This window comes from Strix uralensis, chromosome 1, assembly GCF_047716275.1.
Source record: "Strix uralensis isolate ZFMK-TIS-50842 chromosome 1, bStrUra1, whole genome shotgun sequence".
Taxonomy (NCBI): Eukaryota; Metazoa; Chordata; class Aves; order Strigiformes; family Strigidae; genus Strix; species Strix uralensis.
Window position 1 is genome coordinate 112,818,007 of NC_133972.1, and position 18,696 is coordinate 112,836,702.

General features: G+C 35.9%; 1 protein-coding gene across 1 annotated transcript in view; it reads left to right on the forward strand.

Moving 5' to 3' along the window:
- The first annotated feature begins 1,438 nt into the window (after positions 1-1,438).
- Positions 1,439-18,696, forward strand: part of RTTN (rotatin) — an 88,431-nt gene continuing 71,173 nt past the window's right edge. Inside the window, exons 1-10 of the mRNA XM_074877410.1 lie at positions 1,439-1,519; positions 2,326-2,513; positions 3,130-3,328; positions 4,970-5,059; positions 6,214-6,292; positions 7,689-7,803; positions 8,341-8,491; positions 9,397-9,562; positions 11,961-12,142; positions 15,721-15,836. Coding sequence (XP_074733511.1) covers positions 1,489-1,519; positions 2,326-2,513; positions 3,130-3,328; positions 4,970-5,059; positions 6,214-6,292; positions 7,689-7,803; positions 8,341-8,491; positions 9,397-9,562; positions 11,961-12,142; positions 15,721-15,836 — 1,317 coding nt within the window. The 5' untranslated portion in view covers positions 1,439-1,488. The remainder of the gene's footprint in view (positions 1,520-2,325; positions 2,514-3,129; positions 3,329-4,969; positions 5,060-6,213; positions 6,293-7,688; positions 7,804-8,340; positions 8,492-9,396; positions 9,563-11,960; positions 12,143-15,720; positions 15,837-18,696) is intronic.

Genomic DNA, 18,696 nt, shown 5'->3' on the forward strand with positions numbered 1-18,696 from the left:
ATTGATGGACAGTTCTGAGTTGCAATTAAGAATTTAGTACAACCTTGATACAGCAGGTGGATGACATTAATGTAAGTTTATTGTGGAAGAATAGCACAGTGATGGAGAGCAGGGTGGAAAAACAATTAGCATAAACTGAGAGGGCAGTGACACAAATCTTTCTGGAAATCATTTGCATATACTGTGCTGCACTTTTCACATTTTTGTTGGGTGCTGATAAAAATGTACTTTCTCATGCAATGCACGATATAAAAAAGAAACCGGGAGGATTACAAGGCCATCTTCTTTTGTGCAGCTGCAGTTACATGCAAAAACTTCATGAGCATAGACACACAACAATGTCTGTCACTTGTCCACCTATCATCAATTTATTTTTTCCAATTATTATGGCAAGCACAATCTTTCAAAAATAAGATTATTTCCCTGGTCAGACAACCTGTGATGTACTATGTGTCTTTACTACACGTTTAAGAAACTCTGCTTTGTGAAACTGCCTTGCATTATAAACAAAGCAATGTAATTCTGGAGTCTAGGTTACATGAAAAAGAAAACCCAAACCCCCTCATGATTCACCTCCTACTTCACCCCCTCATCCATTTGCCTTACACGAGTTAGGAAGAGCTATTTGCAGAGTGCTGTCAGACATGTCAAAGAAACGTTAGCAAATACTCAGTTATTACTATAAACATAAATCATTCTCTGGCTTCCAAATCGGGGCCGCGTGGGTACTAATGGATGAAGAAGCACTCCCTTTCCTTTCTAATTTCGTGCCTGGCCTCAGGCAACAAAAAGCCCCCGATCTTTGCAGAACTCGATGTTGCAAATACGCATCGAAGAATGATGGCAGAACTCAGGACATGAAAAGCCATCGTCCTGCAGCGTCCGTGCAACGCTCCTGTTCACGCTGCGGGCAGCACACCAAGGGGACAGCTCCTGCCTGGGCAGGGACCAGCCCTCCCTGCTGTGTCAACCCTGGCGGCTGCGGACGCCGCCAGCCCGGCAGCCCCTCCCGCTGTGGTGGGCCGACCCTCAGGCCCGCCGCTGCAACGCCCGGGGACGGCAGGCCGAGACAGAAGGCGGGCGATACGCGCAGTATTATTTACCGCTGTGGCCCCTGGGCCGGGGGTCGCGCCGAGGTGGGGCGAGGCCGCTCCGCACCCGCCCAGCACCGCACCGCCCCTCAGGGCCGCCCCGCCCCGCGCTCCCCGCCGGCTCCCGTAGCGGGCGGGGGCGGGCTCGGCGCGGTGCTGCATGGGAGTTGTAGTTGCTTGTGCAGCCGCTGGCGCACTCCGCCGTTCCGCGGGGCGGGGGTGGAGAGCTCCCAGCGTGCTTTGCGCGCAGCAGAGGGCTGTGGCGGGAGCGGCGGGCCAAGCGGGAAGAGGGGCGGACTACGTTTCCCGAGGTGCACCGCGGCCGCCGTTGGCTAGGCGCGGCGGCTTAGCGGCGGAGCCGGCGCGGCGGTTGAATGCCGGCGGGGAGAGGGGCGCGATGGAGTTATCCTCGCTCGTCAGGAAGCTGGGTAACGGCTCCCCTCTCCCTCCCGCGGCGCCGGGCCCGGCTGCCGAGGGGCGCCGCGGCTGCCCCGCCCCTCCGCCGGACTGTGTGCAGGGGGGCGGCGGGGGGCCTTTCCCCCGCCCGCGTACAGCGCGGCAGGGGCTTCACCTGCGGAGCGGGCCCGCCGGTCGTGCGCGGGAGCCGGCTGCTGGCCGAGGGGGGCGGGGGAGCGCAGGGCTTCTGCCGTGGCACTCGCGGAGCGCGGCTGGCGCTGCCCGGCCTCCGCTTCTACACGGCCCCCCACCCCCGGGCCACTCTCCAGTTTTCTGCCTTCTGCTTTTCCACTCGAATCCCCGCTGCAGACGTGGAGGGGGCGGTGGGACGCGGTGATGCTTTCCTAGGAAGTGCCGAGGGCTTTCCCCTTCAGATATGGTGCCTGTCGATTCAGTTGGCTGGGGTAGTTTTTTGTCCGATTTCTGAGTGAGGCAGCTGACGGTATCCACTATATATTCTGGTAGAGGTTTTCCGAATTTAGTCGTGTGCTTTAAGAAGAAGGCCGTGCTCCTGTTCTACATTTGGCACCAGATTATATCAGTATATTTTATAATACTTCACCGCTTTACACCACGTGAACAGACTTGATTCGTTTACTGCTGGCAAGTGCAGTCATATTTGTCTTCCTAGTAAGCGTAATACTGACAGCACAAAAGCCAGCTTTTTTCACAGATCTTTGACACTATTCTCTACTATTCTCTTTGTCCAAGTAAGAAATAAGTTATATCAGATGATTTTATGGGTTCTTTAACCCCCTTTTTTTTTTTTTTGGGGCAGGTCACGAACTGGCAGAGATAAGAGAACGATCTCTGAAGACTATTCTGTTTAAATTAGATCATAATTTGATTTCATATGCCGATCTGGTCCATGAAAAAGTGCTTTTCTGTAATCTTTTGGAGTGGTTCAATTTTCCAGTTGTACCAATAAAAGAGGAAGTACTAAATTTTGTGAACAGTTTGATCAAGGTATGACGTACTAACATTTATTTATTTGAACTATATGTCTTTAGAATGCTGAAGCTAAATAAAACTGGATATTATTTGATTTTGTAGCTCCTTGTAATGAGATTTTAGAGTGTTTTACGAAGACAGGAATAATAAAGTCACTATGTGTAAACATAAAACAATTTGACTTGAAACGGGTCAGAGGGATAGCTGAAAAATATCATTCTTTCCTGGGTTTCTACTTTAGTTTCTCTGCTTTTTCTGTTTCTGATTTGTGTTTAATTTCTGATTTGGGACGTGATTTGCAGCTAAGCATTTGCACTGTTCCTGGAAAGTGAAGATTTGAACAATGGTGCAACTTCAAAAAAGTTGAGAAAAAAATTGCAGAAATTTCAAAGGTCTCAGATTCTTACATTGTTGTGTTTTAATCACTAAACAGCAGCTATGCAGAGGAAAAAAAGCCCCATCCTTGATACTGATAGATGGCCTAAACACATAAAGACAAAATATAACTCAAGTTTTGATTATCTTCCCTTGCCCACTGTACTGTCCCATCCTGTTCTGCCCCCCCGCCTCTCCCCCCAGGAGACCTTGGTGCTCCTCAGGCTAACTTTGTCAGGTATTTGTCCTAATGTAGCATCCACCTGCTGCCCAGAAAATGATTGGAATTGGTGCAGTGGAATTCTTCTCTCAGCTTCGTCCCAATGTGGATCCAAACTTGCAGGCCATAATTGATGGAATTGTGGATGGACTGTTCTTCCTTCCTTCTGGACTTCCTTCTAGTTCTGTGTCAGTATGTTATCAAACTCGGTCTCAGCCTTCAGTAGATCAACCAGGTAAATTACATGTTTTGAAGTGTGGTTTATTTAAAATGAAAATAAAATAAATGAAAAACTTCTAGGCTATGAAAAGCCGTTGTTTTCAGGCATAGTAGGCAAATTATTACTTGGAGATCTGTGAACCATACGATAAGCAGATTCTGCCAGAGGAAGTGTGATCTTAGCTAAATCAGATAGTGCCCTTCATGTAATGGAATTCTCTGCACAAGAGCAGTCCTGTAGTTTGTAGTTGGACCTCTATCCATTTCTTGTGTGTGTAATATCTGTTTGCTATAATGTAAAAAGGGCATGACACAGGAATAACTTCCAAAGACAGTTTTGTGGCAAGTGTAGCAACTTTGAACAAATCTGTAATTAAGCCAGTATGCCTTGCTGCTTTTCTTTGCACAGTAGACTTTACCTTTGAGAGCAATTCATATCTTAAAAAAAAAAAAAAAAAAAAGAGAAAAAGAAAAAAAGGAAGCAATAAGTGATCCTAGTAGAATGATTTTTGAAACTACATTAGTTGTATGCACTATCTCATTAGTTTTGGATAAGTATTTGCCATAGAAAAATATGTAAACTTTGTTTAAAATTTCATATTATGTCTGAAGTGCTTCACACATATGTGAAGTGCTATTACTTGATTCTGTTATCTAGCTTATTATCTGTCTGTTACAATGATTTACAGTGCCTCTTGGATGTAGTCAAGAAATAAACCCATGTGGTTCTTCTCTTCTGCCTTAAAAATTTTAGCACAAAGTATAGAGGAGAAAATTACGTGTGGTGGAGGTCCTTACTTCATCCTCCTCGTTCTTGTGGGAAAGACACTGCTGTTGTACTGTATGGTGTAGTAATGGCCATACTTCTGTCCCTCATATGGTGCAATCACAGAGATAAAAGTAATTTTCCTGTGGTTTCTGCAGCCTGTCTAATGCTTGGGAGTTTTAGTTTGCTAGAACTATGCGGTGCTGGTGATCATTTTTTTTTTTCTTTGTTCCTCCCTTTGCCCACGTAGGGGCAGATTTTTACCTAAGATTGCCACAGTATGGGGAATAACAGAATAATCTTTTACATATGCATTCTTAAGATATATCTTTTTGATATAATGGGGTATTATACATAATTTCTATTTATGCCGTAAATTATATGCATGTGCGGATTAAATAATCTTAATGCTTAGTAACAGGAGTGTTGTATTTTTCTTTCTATTTCAACTTCAGTTACTGCGAAAAATTGTAAACTAACAATCTGGGCATTATCTAGTTTGATCCTTTGAACCAAATGTTATGTTCTGGAGAGATTGCTTTTAATGTTACATACAAACTGTATAACAAAATATACACAAGGTGTATTAATTACATGTATTTAATAATATGCGTTTTATACACAGGGGGGGCAGTTTTTCAGGTGACCTGAAGAGACAGCAGTTTTGGTAGAAAAAAGTTTTAAGGAGTTAATTTAAGAAGTTAGTTTTATTACTACATAGGTAAATTAGAGGAAATGATTTTTTTGGCTGCCAGTTCTCCATCAGGCAATAAGTTTTATGTAATTGTTTTTGTTATGGCTTGAAAAGCATGAAGATAAATTGAGTTTTGCTTTTGGTCGTGGGGTTTTTTTTAGTGTACATTTTTTAAACTTACCCTTTATTTGTTTTAGTTCTGCCTCAAGAGGAATTATTCACTGGGTATTTTTGTCAAGGTAGAAGTCATCTGCTGCAGTTAGAAATGCCTCCCAAAAGAACAGTTGGTATGTATAGTTATAAAATAAGAATATGTTAATTAAGGAAAGTGCTTAGACTTGTAATTTAGGTTGAATTCCATTACAAATGTTATTATTGGCTATTCTTTTTCCTGTTTTTATTCTGTGAAATCTAGTATCACAGAAACTACAATTATAATGCTTATAAAAATGACATTAATCTTAATAGATCTTTCTCATTTCTAGTAAATAGCGTAACTCTTTGGAGTATGTAAAGTATATCAAAATATGCTGTAATTTTAAAAATGATTTAAATTGATACTGTTTTTCAGAAGATCTGTGTTCCATAATAAAAGTGGCTGGTTGAGAACCTTTTTATTTCAACAAAGCTTTGTATGAAGTACCTTTCTACTTTTCAGAAAACTAGGTTAGGTGCTTTAGAAATCTTTACCTTCTGTCTGAATGAAAACCTGTGTTATGCTTTTATTTTTTGTCAGTAAAGTGATATGAAATGTTTCACTGACAAACACAGACCTATATTACTTTGGCAAGTTTTTGCCTGTACCAATATACTAGTAGCAGTTCACAGGAGAGTGTCATATTTAACATACAATACGGTGCTGAGGACTGAATTTTAAAATATGGCTTTGTAGTTACTGTATGTAAATCACCAGACTGCTTTTTTAGCAGTGTATCAGCTATCTTTACAAATGCACAGTAATAATTACAAAATTTAAGCTAAAAATAGCTTTAAAGTTATGTTAGTTAAAAAGTTGTGTCATAATTTAGTAACAGCTATAATTTCTACTGCTTTAAGAGTAAAAGCATGAGGTCAATTTTCCATTCTTAGAGATCATGCTAATAGATATTCTTTTGTAGCAGAGCAAAATTATAATTTGATTGAAAGTATGATGTGGGGGATCGAGTACTCTTCCACTAATTGTGTGTTTTCTATTTGCTAAATCTTTCTTCAGTAAATGTATTTCCTTTTGATTTGAGATGGTCTTAGTATTTTTTTGGTGTTGCTGAAAACTCTCATTAGAAGCACTTGAGTTTGTGCAAGTCTATATTTAGTAGAAGGTATTTATTTCAGATAGTGTATAGTTCGTAAGTTTTTGACTTTGTCATGGAAATAAACAGTGTAATACTTCTATAAAGTATACTCCAAAGTATTCGTGCTCCTTTTTTTTTTTTTTTTTCAGTGAAATGCTTGAAATTTTCCACATTTCCTTGGCTGACTCTGACTTCAACAGATAGACATGTTCTTTCATCAAATGAAAGGTATAGTAATAGAAACATTACAGTTTGCTTGTAGCTTTTATTTTTCTTGCGTAAGAATGGTTCTAAATTTCTGTCCTTCTGCATCGTTAGACTGTTTCTGTAAGTAACCGAATGAGTTAATTTTTGACAAATGATCATACAAGCTGCGCTGAAGTTGGGCAGAACAGATAAACATTGAGTTGTAATAGGACAGGTTTTCTGTTAATGTCGCACTCCATTCATTGTGTTTAATTCAGAGTACATTTTTTTTTTATTCATGACACTTCAGTCTGTCTTCTAAATTTCTCAAGTGGATCAAAGATTTCACTCAGTTAATTTTAGAGCAAGCTAGAATAAAATCATTATTTACTTTACCCCCACGGCCACTTGGCAGAGAAATCCATGCTTTCAGTAGTAGCTTAACTGGGTTTAGGCCAATAAATTTAGGTACAATGCCATACCCGAGTGCATTGAGTCATTCAGATCACCTTTCTGCAGTGATTTTTTTGTTGTTGTTTTGTTTTTAACTTTCATTTAGAAAAACAGTGTTTGAAGGGGTCCGAGGAAAAGTTCTGTAGTTGGGATTCATTATGAGTTAACACAGAGTTGTGATAGGTTTCTAGCATGCCAGCAATGCAGTATCATGGACTTGGACTATTTAACAAGTCTACTCTAACTGTAAGCTTTCTTGTAATAGGTTGGTTTGTTGTTTTTTTTTTTTTTCCCCTTTCAAAAGATCTCTGAAGCTGGAAAACCTCTTTAATGTTTAATCTCTTCTATGTCTAACTCTAGAAAAAGAACACAGATCCTTAAAACTGGACTTGTTTGTTTTTTTTTTTTTTTTTAAATGGTTTCAGAAACAGTGGTTCTGAAACAATAAAAATAGAAAAAAGGGAAGTAGAATACCCAAAAGGTTCTTATTACTAATATACATATTAGAGAATAGCTAATACATTTCTTCCTTTGTGTAACTTCTCACATATGTAATTCAAGTGCTTTTAAGTTGTATGTGAACCTTAGTAATGAAAGAAACTTTCTTATTGGTAAGAGTTAGATTACTTACGGTATGCCACTGAGATAATCACTAGCTTCACAGGGAATTTCCAGACTTTCTTATCTTAATTTCAAATTCAGAATCAATGAAGTTATTTCTCTCTGGGAACTTAATTTTACATGTGCTTTGATAACAGCTGGAATTGAGTTTGTTCTTTATTGTGTACAGAATTAACATACCTAAGGAATAATTCAAGTTTAAAAATGGTACGACGATAGAATTACATCTTTTTTTTTTTTTTTTTTTCTTTAGAATCTTCAGTGTTGTGATTATAACTTTCTTGTAAAGGCTTGTTCAAGCTAATGATTACTCGTTGGGTTTTTTTGGTTTTAATACATATTTAAATATGAACTGCATTTTTAGCTCTTTGAGAAGTAACAACCAGAGTTTAATTTGGAGTACGTGTGAGCTTCTTCAGGATGTGATTATGCAAGATTTTCCTGCTGAGATCTTCCTTCAAAGGCCAAAGATTGTACAGGCAAGAATTCACATAAAGTTTAAGGTTTTTACTGTGCTATGGTATAAATTGTGCCAAGTAAGAATTGATGTAAATGATACAATTTGTTTCTAAACAAAATAGCTAAACAAAAGTTCCTTTATGTAAACTGTAGGTGCATGGAAAGGGGGAAATTAGCTATATATTGTGTTTAGAAAGTTACTTGGTTGTAATAACGTATATTTCTAATCAGTAATGAACTGCGTTGTGAAGTAATACTTTTTTTCTTCTGGATAAGATAAAATTGTCTCACTGTCATATGCACACCCTCTAATGGGGTCCCATAATGAAAGTAGTGACTTTATTGAAAATACAGTGAGGAACTCAGCTTTGTCCTTAGGACTGATAGTCTTGCATTCAGTAGGAAGACAGTAGTCAAGCTTATTTATTCTTTGCTGTGATTTTTAAACACTTAGAAATATTTGTGAACTATATTTAGTGCAAGACTCTTGCTGCCATGGTTGTTCATGAAGGTGCATTAATGTTCAGATACCAGTGTTGATGGTTTTGTATTTGCAGAGCCTTTTGTCTCTGCTAAACCTGGCTTTTGGAGGAGATGGAAGACATCGGTTAGCTTTGCAGGCTGTGTCATGCCTGCAACAGTTGTGCATCTTCTTGAGAAGCAGACTTAACTTTCACAGAGATCCAAGTTTTGCTTCCACAGAGCAAGGCAGGTATTTTTAAGTATTTGAAATACTATTGTGTTTTTGCTGCAGGTAAGACTGTCTAAAATGATTAAAAAAATAAAAAAGCCAACCCACAACTTTATAGCAAATGTAGTCTTTTGAAACTCTTTTGCTAAATTATGGTGTTTAGTACTATTCATGTTAGTAAATATTTTTGAATGCTTGCATTATTTTAAAATACTTATTCATTTTTACAATTGCCTGTGATTCTCCATTCATCAACTTTTCCCAGTATCCAACTGTTTATATGTCAGCAGGAGAGGGATTTTTAAAATTTAAAACTAAATGAAATCTGTAAAATAAGTGGGCAGAGTTTCAGAAAAGTTTTCAAGCTATTAGTGCTTAACAATTTAGTTACTAATTTCATGAGTTATGTTAATTTTCTTTTTTTGTTCTGATGGCTGAAAATAGTTTAATCATTGCTTTGGATTTTACAGTCATTAGGGCTATTTTACAATGTTCTTAATGCTTAAATATTGTAGATTTAATAGTGTAGATTAGTTATAATATTCCTGTTTCCATTTTGTCAGCTGAATTTAATCAACTTTGTTTCTGTAAATTGCCACTATATTTGGTGTCTTAATAAATGATATTGGCTGTTTTTTGCTAATTCAGTTATAATGTCAACAAATCCAATAGTCTTAGTCAGACACTATGTTTGTATTTTTAAAACTCAAGATTTATGATTCAACTGTAATTTTCAGTTTTTTGCCTTGGAATTGAGTTTACAACCTCTGCTACTTGCTAGTGATAGGTTGTCCTAGCTTGCCAGTATTTACTTAGTGTTTTCCATATCCTATCTTAGTTACTTTTACCATTACTTCACTCTAGTATCTTTCAGGATAATGGATTCCACTAACAGAAAATATATGATTTGTGTTACATAAAGGCACAGCTTCCCACAATTCATCTATATCTTACTGTCAAGAAGCAAGAGGTCCTCCTTGTTCTCAGAATCCATCACCTGGAAGTAGTAGCCCTCGGCCATCTGTGATTGGCCGGACAGTTCAACGTCCTAGAGGAGATGGTCAAGATTGGGATGCAGCATCTTCCAGGTGAATAAAATAGGAAATAAATTAAAAATTATTAGTATAAGATTAAACAGTTAATTCTTTTAACTGGCGTTCAGAATACATAGGATCAGTTTTACCTGCCATATTCTGTAGCGAACCAACATTTTTAACGCAGTCTCTTACTATTAATTGTTATTGCTTGTGCATGTAAGACACAGAAAAGTATTTATTCAGACTCTTGCTGTAAAGTCAGGGTTTTTTCTTTTTCCTCAGCAGATGATCCCATAAGTTCTCTTAAGTTGAATGGCCATGCCATAGGTAACAGTGTACAGTATTGTCAAAAATGCTATGCTGTATAAAGATTTCCATTAAAGTCTTTAAACTTTGTTTTTAAATCTGACAACAAATTTCAGTTGTATAACATCTAAAAATTCTACTCCAATGTGAAATTATGAATTGTCTGCATACCCTCAAAATGTTGAGGTTTTTGTTTCTGTGTGGTTTTGTTACTCACCTTGACACAACAGACTTAAAGCTGCTGTTCAAGAACCAATGTCTTCTAGTACGTGGGAATTTAATAGTTCTTGTGAATTCCTCCTGTGTGGCTGTTGGTAGTTCTTTTGAGTCTCTATGGCATATTGGCTTAGTGATTGAGAAATTCTTACCTATTCAAATAGACTGTGATACTACAGATGAGAATAGCTCACACAGTTAATTGTAAATGCATCTAGAGAGTCATTATGTTAAAAGGTTATTTTTACTCATCTTAAGCCTAATATATTCATTTTTTATTAGGTAACTAATATGGCACTGTAAATGAACTCCAGGTTTTATGCAGTCTGGGACGTGACCATTTTCCCAAATTGAACAGTTAACAGCATAGTAGTAGCTGGTGTATGTTGTGCAAGAGATAGGGATGGCCTGGCTATCATTGTAGTAAGGAAATCTAAATAAGAGTAAGCACTAGTTAAGGTGGTGATGAGACATCTACAAACCAGGGAGTGGTAATTTATTAAAAGTATAAGGCCATATTATGAGTTGTTCATGACGGTATACTTTTATCTCCTTGCATCTTGTGTGCTGCAATAGAGCTCATTTCTTACAAAGATATAATTTAGCCCAGAGACAGCATGAAGAAAAACATGATGTTGAATAGAAAATATGATAGAGGGAAATGATTATACTGTTACTCTGATGTTGCTGATTTTGATATGTAAGAGCTGCTTTCAGTGAATTTTGTCTTTTTCAACATAATTTTAAAAGAAATTGTTTATTGCCATTCTATATGTAACTCTTCTTTTTCCTTGTTCTTAAATCTTGAGACTCTTCAATCTATCTGTTTGTCTGTTTCAAATTCTGCCTGGAAACTTAACCTTTCCTCTTCTGAATTGTTTTTATGATTGATACCTCTCCTTCCTTACTCTCTGGTAAGTGCAGTCAGAACCACTACGTGTTGGTGAACTCTTCTATTTTGCTTATAGTCTTTTATTGACCTCTTAAAATCAGTTGGGCTTTAAATTTGTAATTGCTGTTCTTTAGACATCTTTTTTGTTTAGTTAGCCAATATAATGTAACACAGTCATGCCACAATTCAGTTTCTTCAGCTTGTTTAATAATAAAAAAAGCAACCAAACAGAAAACAATTATAGAAGTCATACAAGTTTTTAAAGCAATTCAAGATTGCTAAATGTTGTTTAGGATAAGAAAAAACATAAAAAAACATTTGTTCTGAGTTGTATTAATTATAATGCTGCCAATAGAATTATTTTTGAAAACAGTTGAAAAATAACAAAATTATGAACTATATATATAGCTCATACTCTTAAATAATTATATAATAACTATGTGTATATTTTCCAGTATACACTTGATTGCACTTAAGGCTTTCTTGGCCAGGGGAATATTTTTTTGTTTTGCAGTGGGCAAATAAGTCCTACAGGCTTAAACATAGGGCACACTTAATTATCCTTCTAAGGATTCTTGTGGCTAGCCTCATAGAATGGTTTTAATACAGTAGGTATAGTTCAGGCTGAAATTTCATTTAGTAAGTGGCCTTGCTTCAAGCAACTGATAGACTTTGTTCATCAAAGATAACGTTTCAAATCAGCTGATTTTTCTTTTGCAATACCGTATTTGTTGCATGTGTATTTCTTCCAGTACACATTTCTAAGTGCATTTGAAGATGACTGCCAAAACAGTAGACATTCACTTGTCATGCTTCCAATTCTGACATTTAAAAAAATAGCCAAAGTTCCCCTCTTCATGCAGCACTGGTGGATAGAGAGAAAGATTGTGGTGGAAGGTAGGATATGCATTAAGGAAGGAGGACATTAGAATACTTGATGCTCTTTTTAACATCTATACATATATGGGTTTTCTCTTCCAAAGAGTTAACTATGTCTCCTTTTTTTAATTTGTTTTGTTTGTTTGTTGTTTTAAGTGGAAACAGTACTCAAGCAAATGCAAACTCCAGAATCTCTCTGCACTCCCCACTTGATGTAGGACATATTGACCTACCAGATACTGAAAATGAGGACACTTTGGAATTACAGATGAAGCAGCTTAGCCTTCCTCAGTTCTGTGTTTCCATCTTGGAAAATGCAATACCTCTTCTAAGAACAGGTGAGACAGTTTTAAATTAAGTATCTCATTTGCGTATCCTTCCCATCTTTAGTACTAACCTCTTCTGAAGTTAGTATTATGAGGTAGGTACCTCAAGTAAATAAGGTACATATGATTACTGATGATAGGTATAATGGTTCTTTTCTAGGGAATTTGTTCAGGTCGTAAAACTTGAATCTTCTGGTTGATTTCCAGAATTGCTGCAGAAACTTCAAGTGCTTTTTACAGATGGTGGGCAGTAGTGGTAGGAAGAAGTGGGTGTGTGGTGAAAAAAAATGATGTGGCTGGATAAAATGTCATTCAAGAAAATTAATAAATAACCACACTTAACAAAATGTTTCCTGATCTTCTTGAGCATAGAGTTTTCCTCCTGTTCAAGAAATAATAAACAAAATTTCTGGAAAAACATTTGTTTTTATTCTTATGAATGCAGTAACAAATTATATTATATATTATATAATTATGTTTTAAGAAACATAAGTAATGATAGTCTCATTGCAACTAATGATTTTTATTTTAACTTACAAAGTTTCTAAATTGCAAAACCTTTTCGAAGGACAGTCTTTTTGCTCTTAGGTTGCCTAAAATAGTGTTTAGTTGAAAAACAATGTCATTCAAAATGAGTGTTGGTAAATGTGGTAGGGTTTTCAAATACAGGAGCTGAAAATGTATATTCATCTATGACTAGAATACTACAAATTGTTTTTTTAATATACCTGTCAACATTTCCTGAGCTGAGTAGAGGCTTTAACTTATAAAAAATTGTATGAAATATGTATGAAACTTTCATTTACTGTTGTTTTTATGATTGTTTATAACTTTTTATGATTTTCTGTTCTGTCACGCAATACTAATTTACTTGTTCTGTTTCATAGTAACAGCATTAATCTGTCCACTGGAAAAGTATTCAATCCTCACTCTTTTTGGTAATAAACCAAACTAAAATAAATGCAAGTTTTGTTTCCTCTTTCAGAATAGTGATATTTAAATATTAATCCTTGACAAGCACATTCATGACTGCTAGCATCTTCTCCAGTTTTACACTATAAATAAAAGAGAAAATGTGTATTCTATGTTTTCCATTTCTGGCACATGTCACTTCAAATCTGCAGAGTTAAAATATAGTGAGTTTTTCCATCTTTCAAGACTCTTTCTGTGCAGCTTATCATAGAACTAAAATAGTTTTTTTTCAGATGAAGTTGATCTATCTTTGTTTCTCTTGCCCTCAGTTTTTTTACATTTTTAAAACTCTACTAGATGATATCTCTTCTTTCTTTCACTGTGCTGTAATGAGACATAGATTGTAAAAACTAATATTTTTATCGTGTTCCCATTGATCTGAAATCCTGTGATCTGATGATTTTACGATGATACTGTGAGACAGTGACACACAGTAACACACTTTCTCATGTGGTTTTATTTGCTGAATTCTTTTCCTCAGTAAAATCAACAGGCACTAACATTATTATCACCTTATATGATATATATGGTATAAATTACTTTATCCAGTATTTGAAACATTTTCTTCTAAATGTTAAAATTACTGGATAAAGGAAAACCAAGCTTACTGTAAAATTTGCTTTCTTATATTTTACAATATAACATATATTTTAGTTAAGCTCAAATTCTGTTTCTTGTGGAGATGTTCACTGGAATTTTTCTTCCTTTGTGCTGACCTGTTTTGTGAGTGAAGTAATTTCAGAAATCAATAGTGGTATGGGTTGTACGTTTTTCGGTTTTGTGGTTTTTATTTTTTTGTGATCAGTTTTAAGCTACCATATTTGTTTGAAGTGTTAATACTGCTGTCTTGCATGCAATTATTTAAATCTGAACAGCAAAAGTTTTGTTTTACAGTCATTAATTATATCTGTCTTGCTATGCATTTAGTAATAATAAACTCTTAGCACATACTAATTGCCATAGGTGTTGGGAAAAGAGTATTTTGCCCTTATATTCGTGTAAGAGTATGATGGAATGAACTTGCATGTCTGTAGATCATGACAGCTACAGCAAAGTGTTGTTGCAGGTGTTAGGTTTAGTTAGTAACTTAAAAATATTTCTGAAACTGTAACTCCAATTAAAACCACCATTATTTAATACTTGCATTATAATGGAGAAATTTAGTAAGTCACCTTTCAAATGTTTTAAGCACAGAAATTTCATTAAGAATTTGCAAAATAGTTGCGAAGAGAGAAAAAGTGCTTTTCTGAGTTTTCAGGCATATACTCTTCAAATTGGCAATGTTTTGCCTAAAATAAATGGAAGACGACACTTCTGTGAGATAGCTAAAAGCAAGCTTTCAGAAGGGCCCTGTGCCATTCTCTGCCATATGCTCACTCAGAACAGATCCCTTAGGCTGCAAATTGCGTGAGCTGTGGTCAGTGTCACTACATATGTAGTCACACATATATTTATATATTTTCTCAAGTATATCAACAAGGCTTCTACAGTGTCTAAAATTTATAAAAGATAGAAAAAGTGACAAAGAAATTAGTATTTAATCAGAACAAGCAGTAGACCTTGCTTTTTTTTTTAAAACGGACTTTGAAGGATGCAAATTTTTTATGGTAGTTAAAAAATAAATTGGAAATTCAATAGTGTTGTGTGAAATCCATCCATGCTTTTAAATAGAAACATACCATCAACAAGTAACTAAGTCAATAGTTGCACTAAATTAAGTATCTGGGGGGAAACTGTCACTGTAGGGTTCCCTAGGCTGCCAGACAGTTTTGGCATCTTCTGTTCTATGAGGTTGAAAATATTTGGTCTGGCTTCAGATATTCTGCCTTGTTCTTCACAAAACCTTCTAGCCTTTGACTGCTTCTCTGTAGTCTCATTATCTGTGGACATTAGGGGGAAGTTTGTATTTGTAGTAAATGTAGGCTGTAAATGTTTAAGCTTGGTCCAAGTTTCTTTGTGGCCCTGTGTTCAAGAATAAAACTGTACAAAGTATAAAAGTTGCTAATAGACAGACCAGATTAATCTTCTTATTAAGAGATACAGAGTCAGAAGGAGCAATGAAAATGAATAAATATCAGCCTAAAAATAAGGGTGGAAAATTGTTATGGAGAAAAGTACAAGTGGATAAAGTAGGTGTTCATCTCCTTGTCTTTCAAAAGAAGGTCTCAAACAAAATAATCCAGGAGGACAGCCACTCCTGCTATACTTCAAATGCAGATTAACAAGAGTAGGTAATATTTATGGAAGGACTGTAACCTAGCTGTCTCGGTAGGGGAAATAAGTGACTTTATTCTGAACTTCAAAGAAATCCAGTAATTGGATTTACAGCTGTAATAAAGTTTATGTAGTACTATAGGATTTAAGGAAATGCAGGTTTTTTTCAAGTATAGGATTGCTTTAATCTCTTCTATTGTGATTTTGGCTAGTTGTTGTATTCCATGATTCAAAACTATTGGTGGTTGAGGGCAGTTAGCATTAGTTTAGTAAAAATGTATAGGAAAATTAAAATATCAGAATTTCAGATTTAGACTAATCCCTTGTTCAGAATGGTGTTTTCAGAATATCATGATATAATATTTTGTCTGTATTTGAATTTATCCTCTCATTTGCCTTCCTAGGCAGTAGGAGAGTGACAATGGAAGTTCTTGACTTACTTGTTGAAGACATGTTCCTTATTGGTGATGCAATTTCTGAAAATGTTTGGGAAGATGATAGCCTTTTTGCATTGGAATTGGTAAGATTCTTTAGTATTTGATCAGCCATATTTAACAGTCTGCTTTTATAAGCCTCTGACATTTTCTGGAGTGATTCATATATATAATGTTCTGCTGAGCTACCCTTTTGAAAATTTTAAGTAGTTTATTTCTAGTTCTATCACTGGCACATTATTATTTTTTTTAAATGTAAGTTCTTTTACCAGATGATACTTCACCTTAAGAAAATAAGTAATAAATTTTGTCTTGTAGTGGAAGGCTGTTAAGCAGCTATTGAGAGAAACACGTGTAGGGAAGGGCATCTGAGGGAAAAGTACTGACTACAAATGTTGGAGTCCAATTTGATGTAGATGACAACTTCCACTTTCCTTACTCCGTATAAACTATCTCTTTAAAATTAGGGAGATAACTGTTTAGATCCAAGACTGGGATTGTAAGATACATGGTATCCATTTCCTACACAGGACCTATAGATCCCCGCACAGATTTCAGCTATCCTTAACTCTGTTGCTTAGCTGGGAAAGAAAGGCGAAGGCTTTTTGGCGCAGGAGAGATTCAAAGTGTTAAGGTGCTGTTGACCAAACAATTTGAATTGCTGAAAATGCATACCTGAGTACAGCTGAGAGTTGTTACATACATGAAATATCAAATTAGTGAATAATAGATGAAATAACAACGGCCAACTTACTTTTTTGAAGACAAGTGAAAGCTGAAGCATAAGCCAGCATGGCTTATGCATGTAAAAAACATACCAGAGTTGGAGACTGAAGCTTGTCTAATAACTTAAGTGTAGTATTAAATGCACATGACTTAAGTTAGAATTCATGCAAATACCACTGAATATGAAAAAAAGGTATTGCAATAATTATTAACATATTACTGTAGGCTTTCCTATTCTCTATCTCAAAACATATTATTTATAGGACCTAGCAGTGAATGAGAACTTTTTTCTTTGCGTTTAATGTACTGATCTGTTAAAATCTTATAACTGATCAACATCAAGTCAGTACTGAAGATTCCTCGCAGAACACTTAATCGAAGAAGCTTAATATAATCTTTTGTCTAGTTGTTGTATGACCTGCATCAGTATATTCCATTGCATATAATTCTGTCAAAATAAAGCAGAAACTGTGAGCATTATGACATGTACATCATACAGTAAAAACTGCAAATAAGCTGGGTAATCATATACAATTACATTGATTTTGAAAAGAAAAAAAAGCTTTGCTGATATAACTTTGTTCCATTGGTAGAACTTTGAGATTTATTAGTAAAATACTATTCAGGTATAAAATTCACCTCCCGTTGAAAGTTATGAATCTCCATCAATTTGTGATGTAGAGCTGGAGTGTGCAGCGTAGTTCAATAAAGCTAATTTTGATAAAGCAATTGCAAGGCAGGAGATAAAAACAGCTCTTCATCTTTCTTAGTGTTTGAGTAAATAAAAACTGAATGGACAATTGTAGAAAACAACTGTTAAACTTACAATTATATTGTTTAGTACTGGATCAAATAAAATGTCTTTTATCAGAACTTGACTGTTTTTAGAGTTGTTAGAGCAAGCATGTTTTCTAAGCACTGAAGCCTTTGTGTTTTGTATTGGCTCGAAGGGAAGGAGGTCATGTGTCTCCTTTCTATGAAACTTGAAAGCATTTCTTGCATCACTTTATTGCTTTATGTTTCTTTGTTTATCCAATTTTAAAGCTCTGCACTGGAATATCTTTGTGAAAAGTAGGTATTTTGGAAATCAAAAATACTTAAGTTTGTAATTGTATGTATTTTAATCATGTTTTTATGCTTCCTTCCTTCCAAGTAAAATTTTTACTCTTTTTCCAGTTTTGTCATGTGTACTTAAGTGCAGTTTGATTCTGCCACGTCAAAAAGGTAGATACTGCAGATTGCTGTAGCCCATTAGCTTTTTTGGATCACTAGCTTTGACAGTCATCCCTGTCTCAGGGAGGAATAAACTTTGAATCTACTGTTGATTTGAGACTTCATGGTCTTGAAGCAGGGGCTCTTCCTGCCTCTGCAAACTGTAGCAGGGCAGAGAGAAACTTAGTTTTTTGAACTCCTGAAGACGAAAATGAATCCTTTTCATTTTACTTTGCAATAACTTGTGTTGATAATTACTTTAAAAGACTGATTTTAATCAATTGCTTCTTGTCATTTTCTTCAACTGCAACTGTGTTGAGTCAGAAAAATAGTGCTTAATTGCTGAACAGTGATTATCAATTTCTGGAATTAATAAGTTAAATCTCACATGTGCTATTGCCTTCTTAATCATGATTTGGCATTCCAAAACTGGCAACTGAAATTAATTCTAGTTTTGTTCCAGTCCCTTTAAGTACCTGTCTTTTTCAGGCGACCAAAATTCTGGAAGCTAATTTTGTTTTCTCTGGTGTCAATGAGCTGTATTTATCCAAATGACAGTGATTCTTGAGTAGGATTTTACATCATCTGAGAAATGTGCTGCTGTTTCCTTTGAGAATGAATAGTCATAAAAGCCATTTGATGTTCTCGAAGTTTGGATTGTGAGTTGTTGCTTTATTTATTTATTAATTTTTAAGGTAGAGCTTTATTAGTAGGTTCAAACCATCCCTTAGTATTTCAATATTAAAAGTGAACTTCAAAATAGTTAACATTCCCAAAGTTCAAAAGTATAGTGAGCAGGAATTAGGGAAAAAAAAAAGGGGCGAGAGAAGAATAACCTGTAATGGATAATTACTGACCAAAGCATTCAGAACTACAAATGAAGGTAGAGTGAGGTTTAGAACTAATGCACGGTTCTGTTCAGATAACAAACAAAATGCTGTCTGTTTTGTACCATTTCTGTTGTTTTAAATTATTTGGTGTAATTGTGTTAATGATGCTATGGGTGCT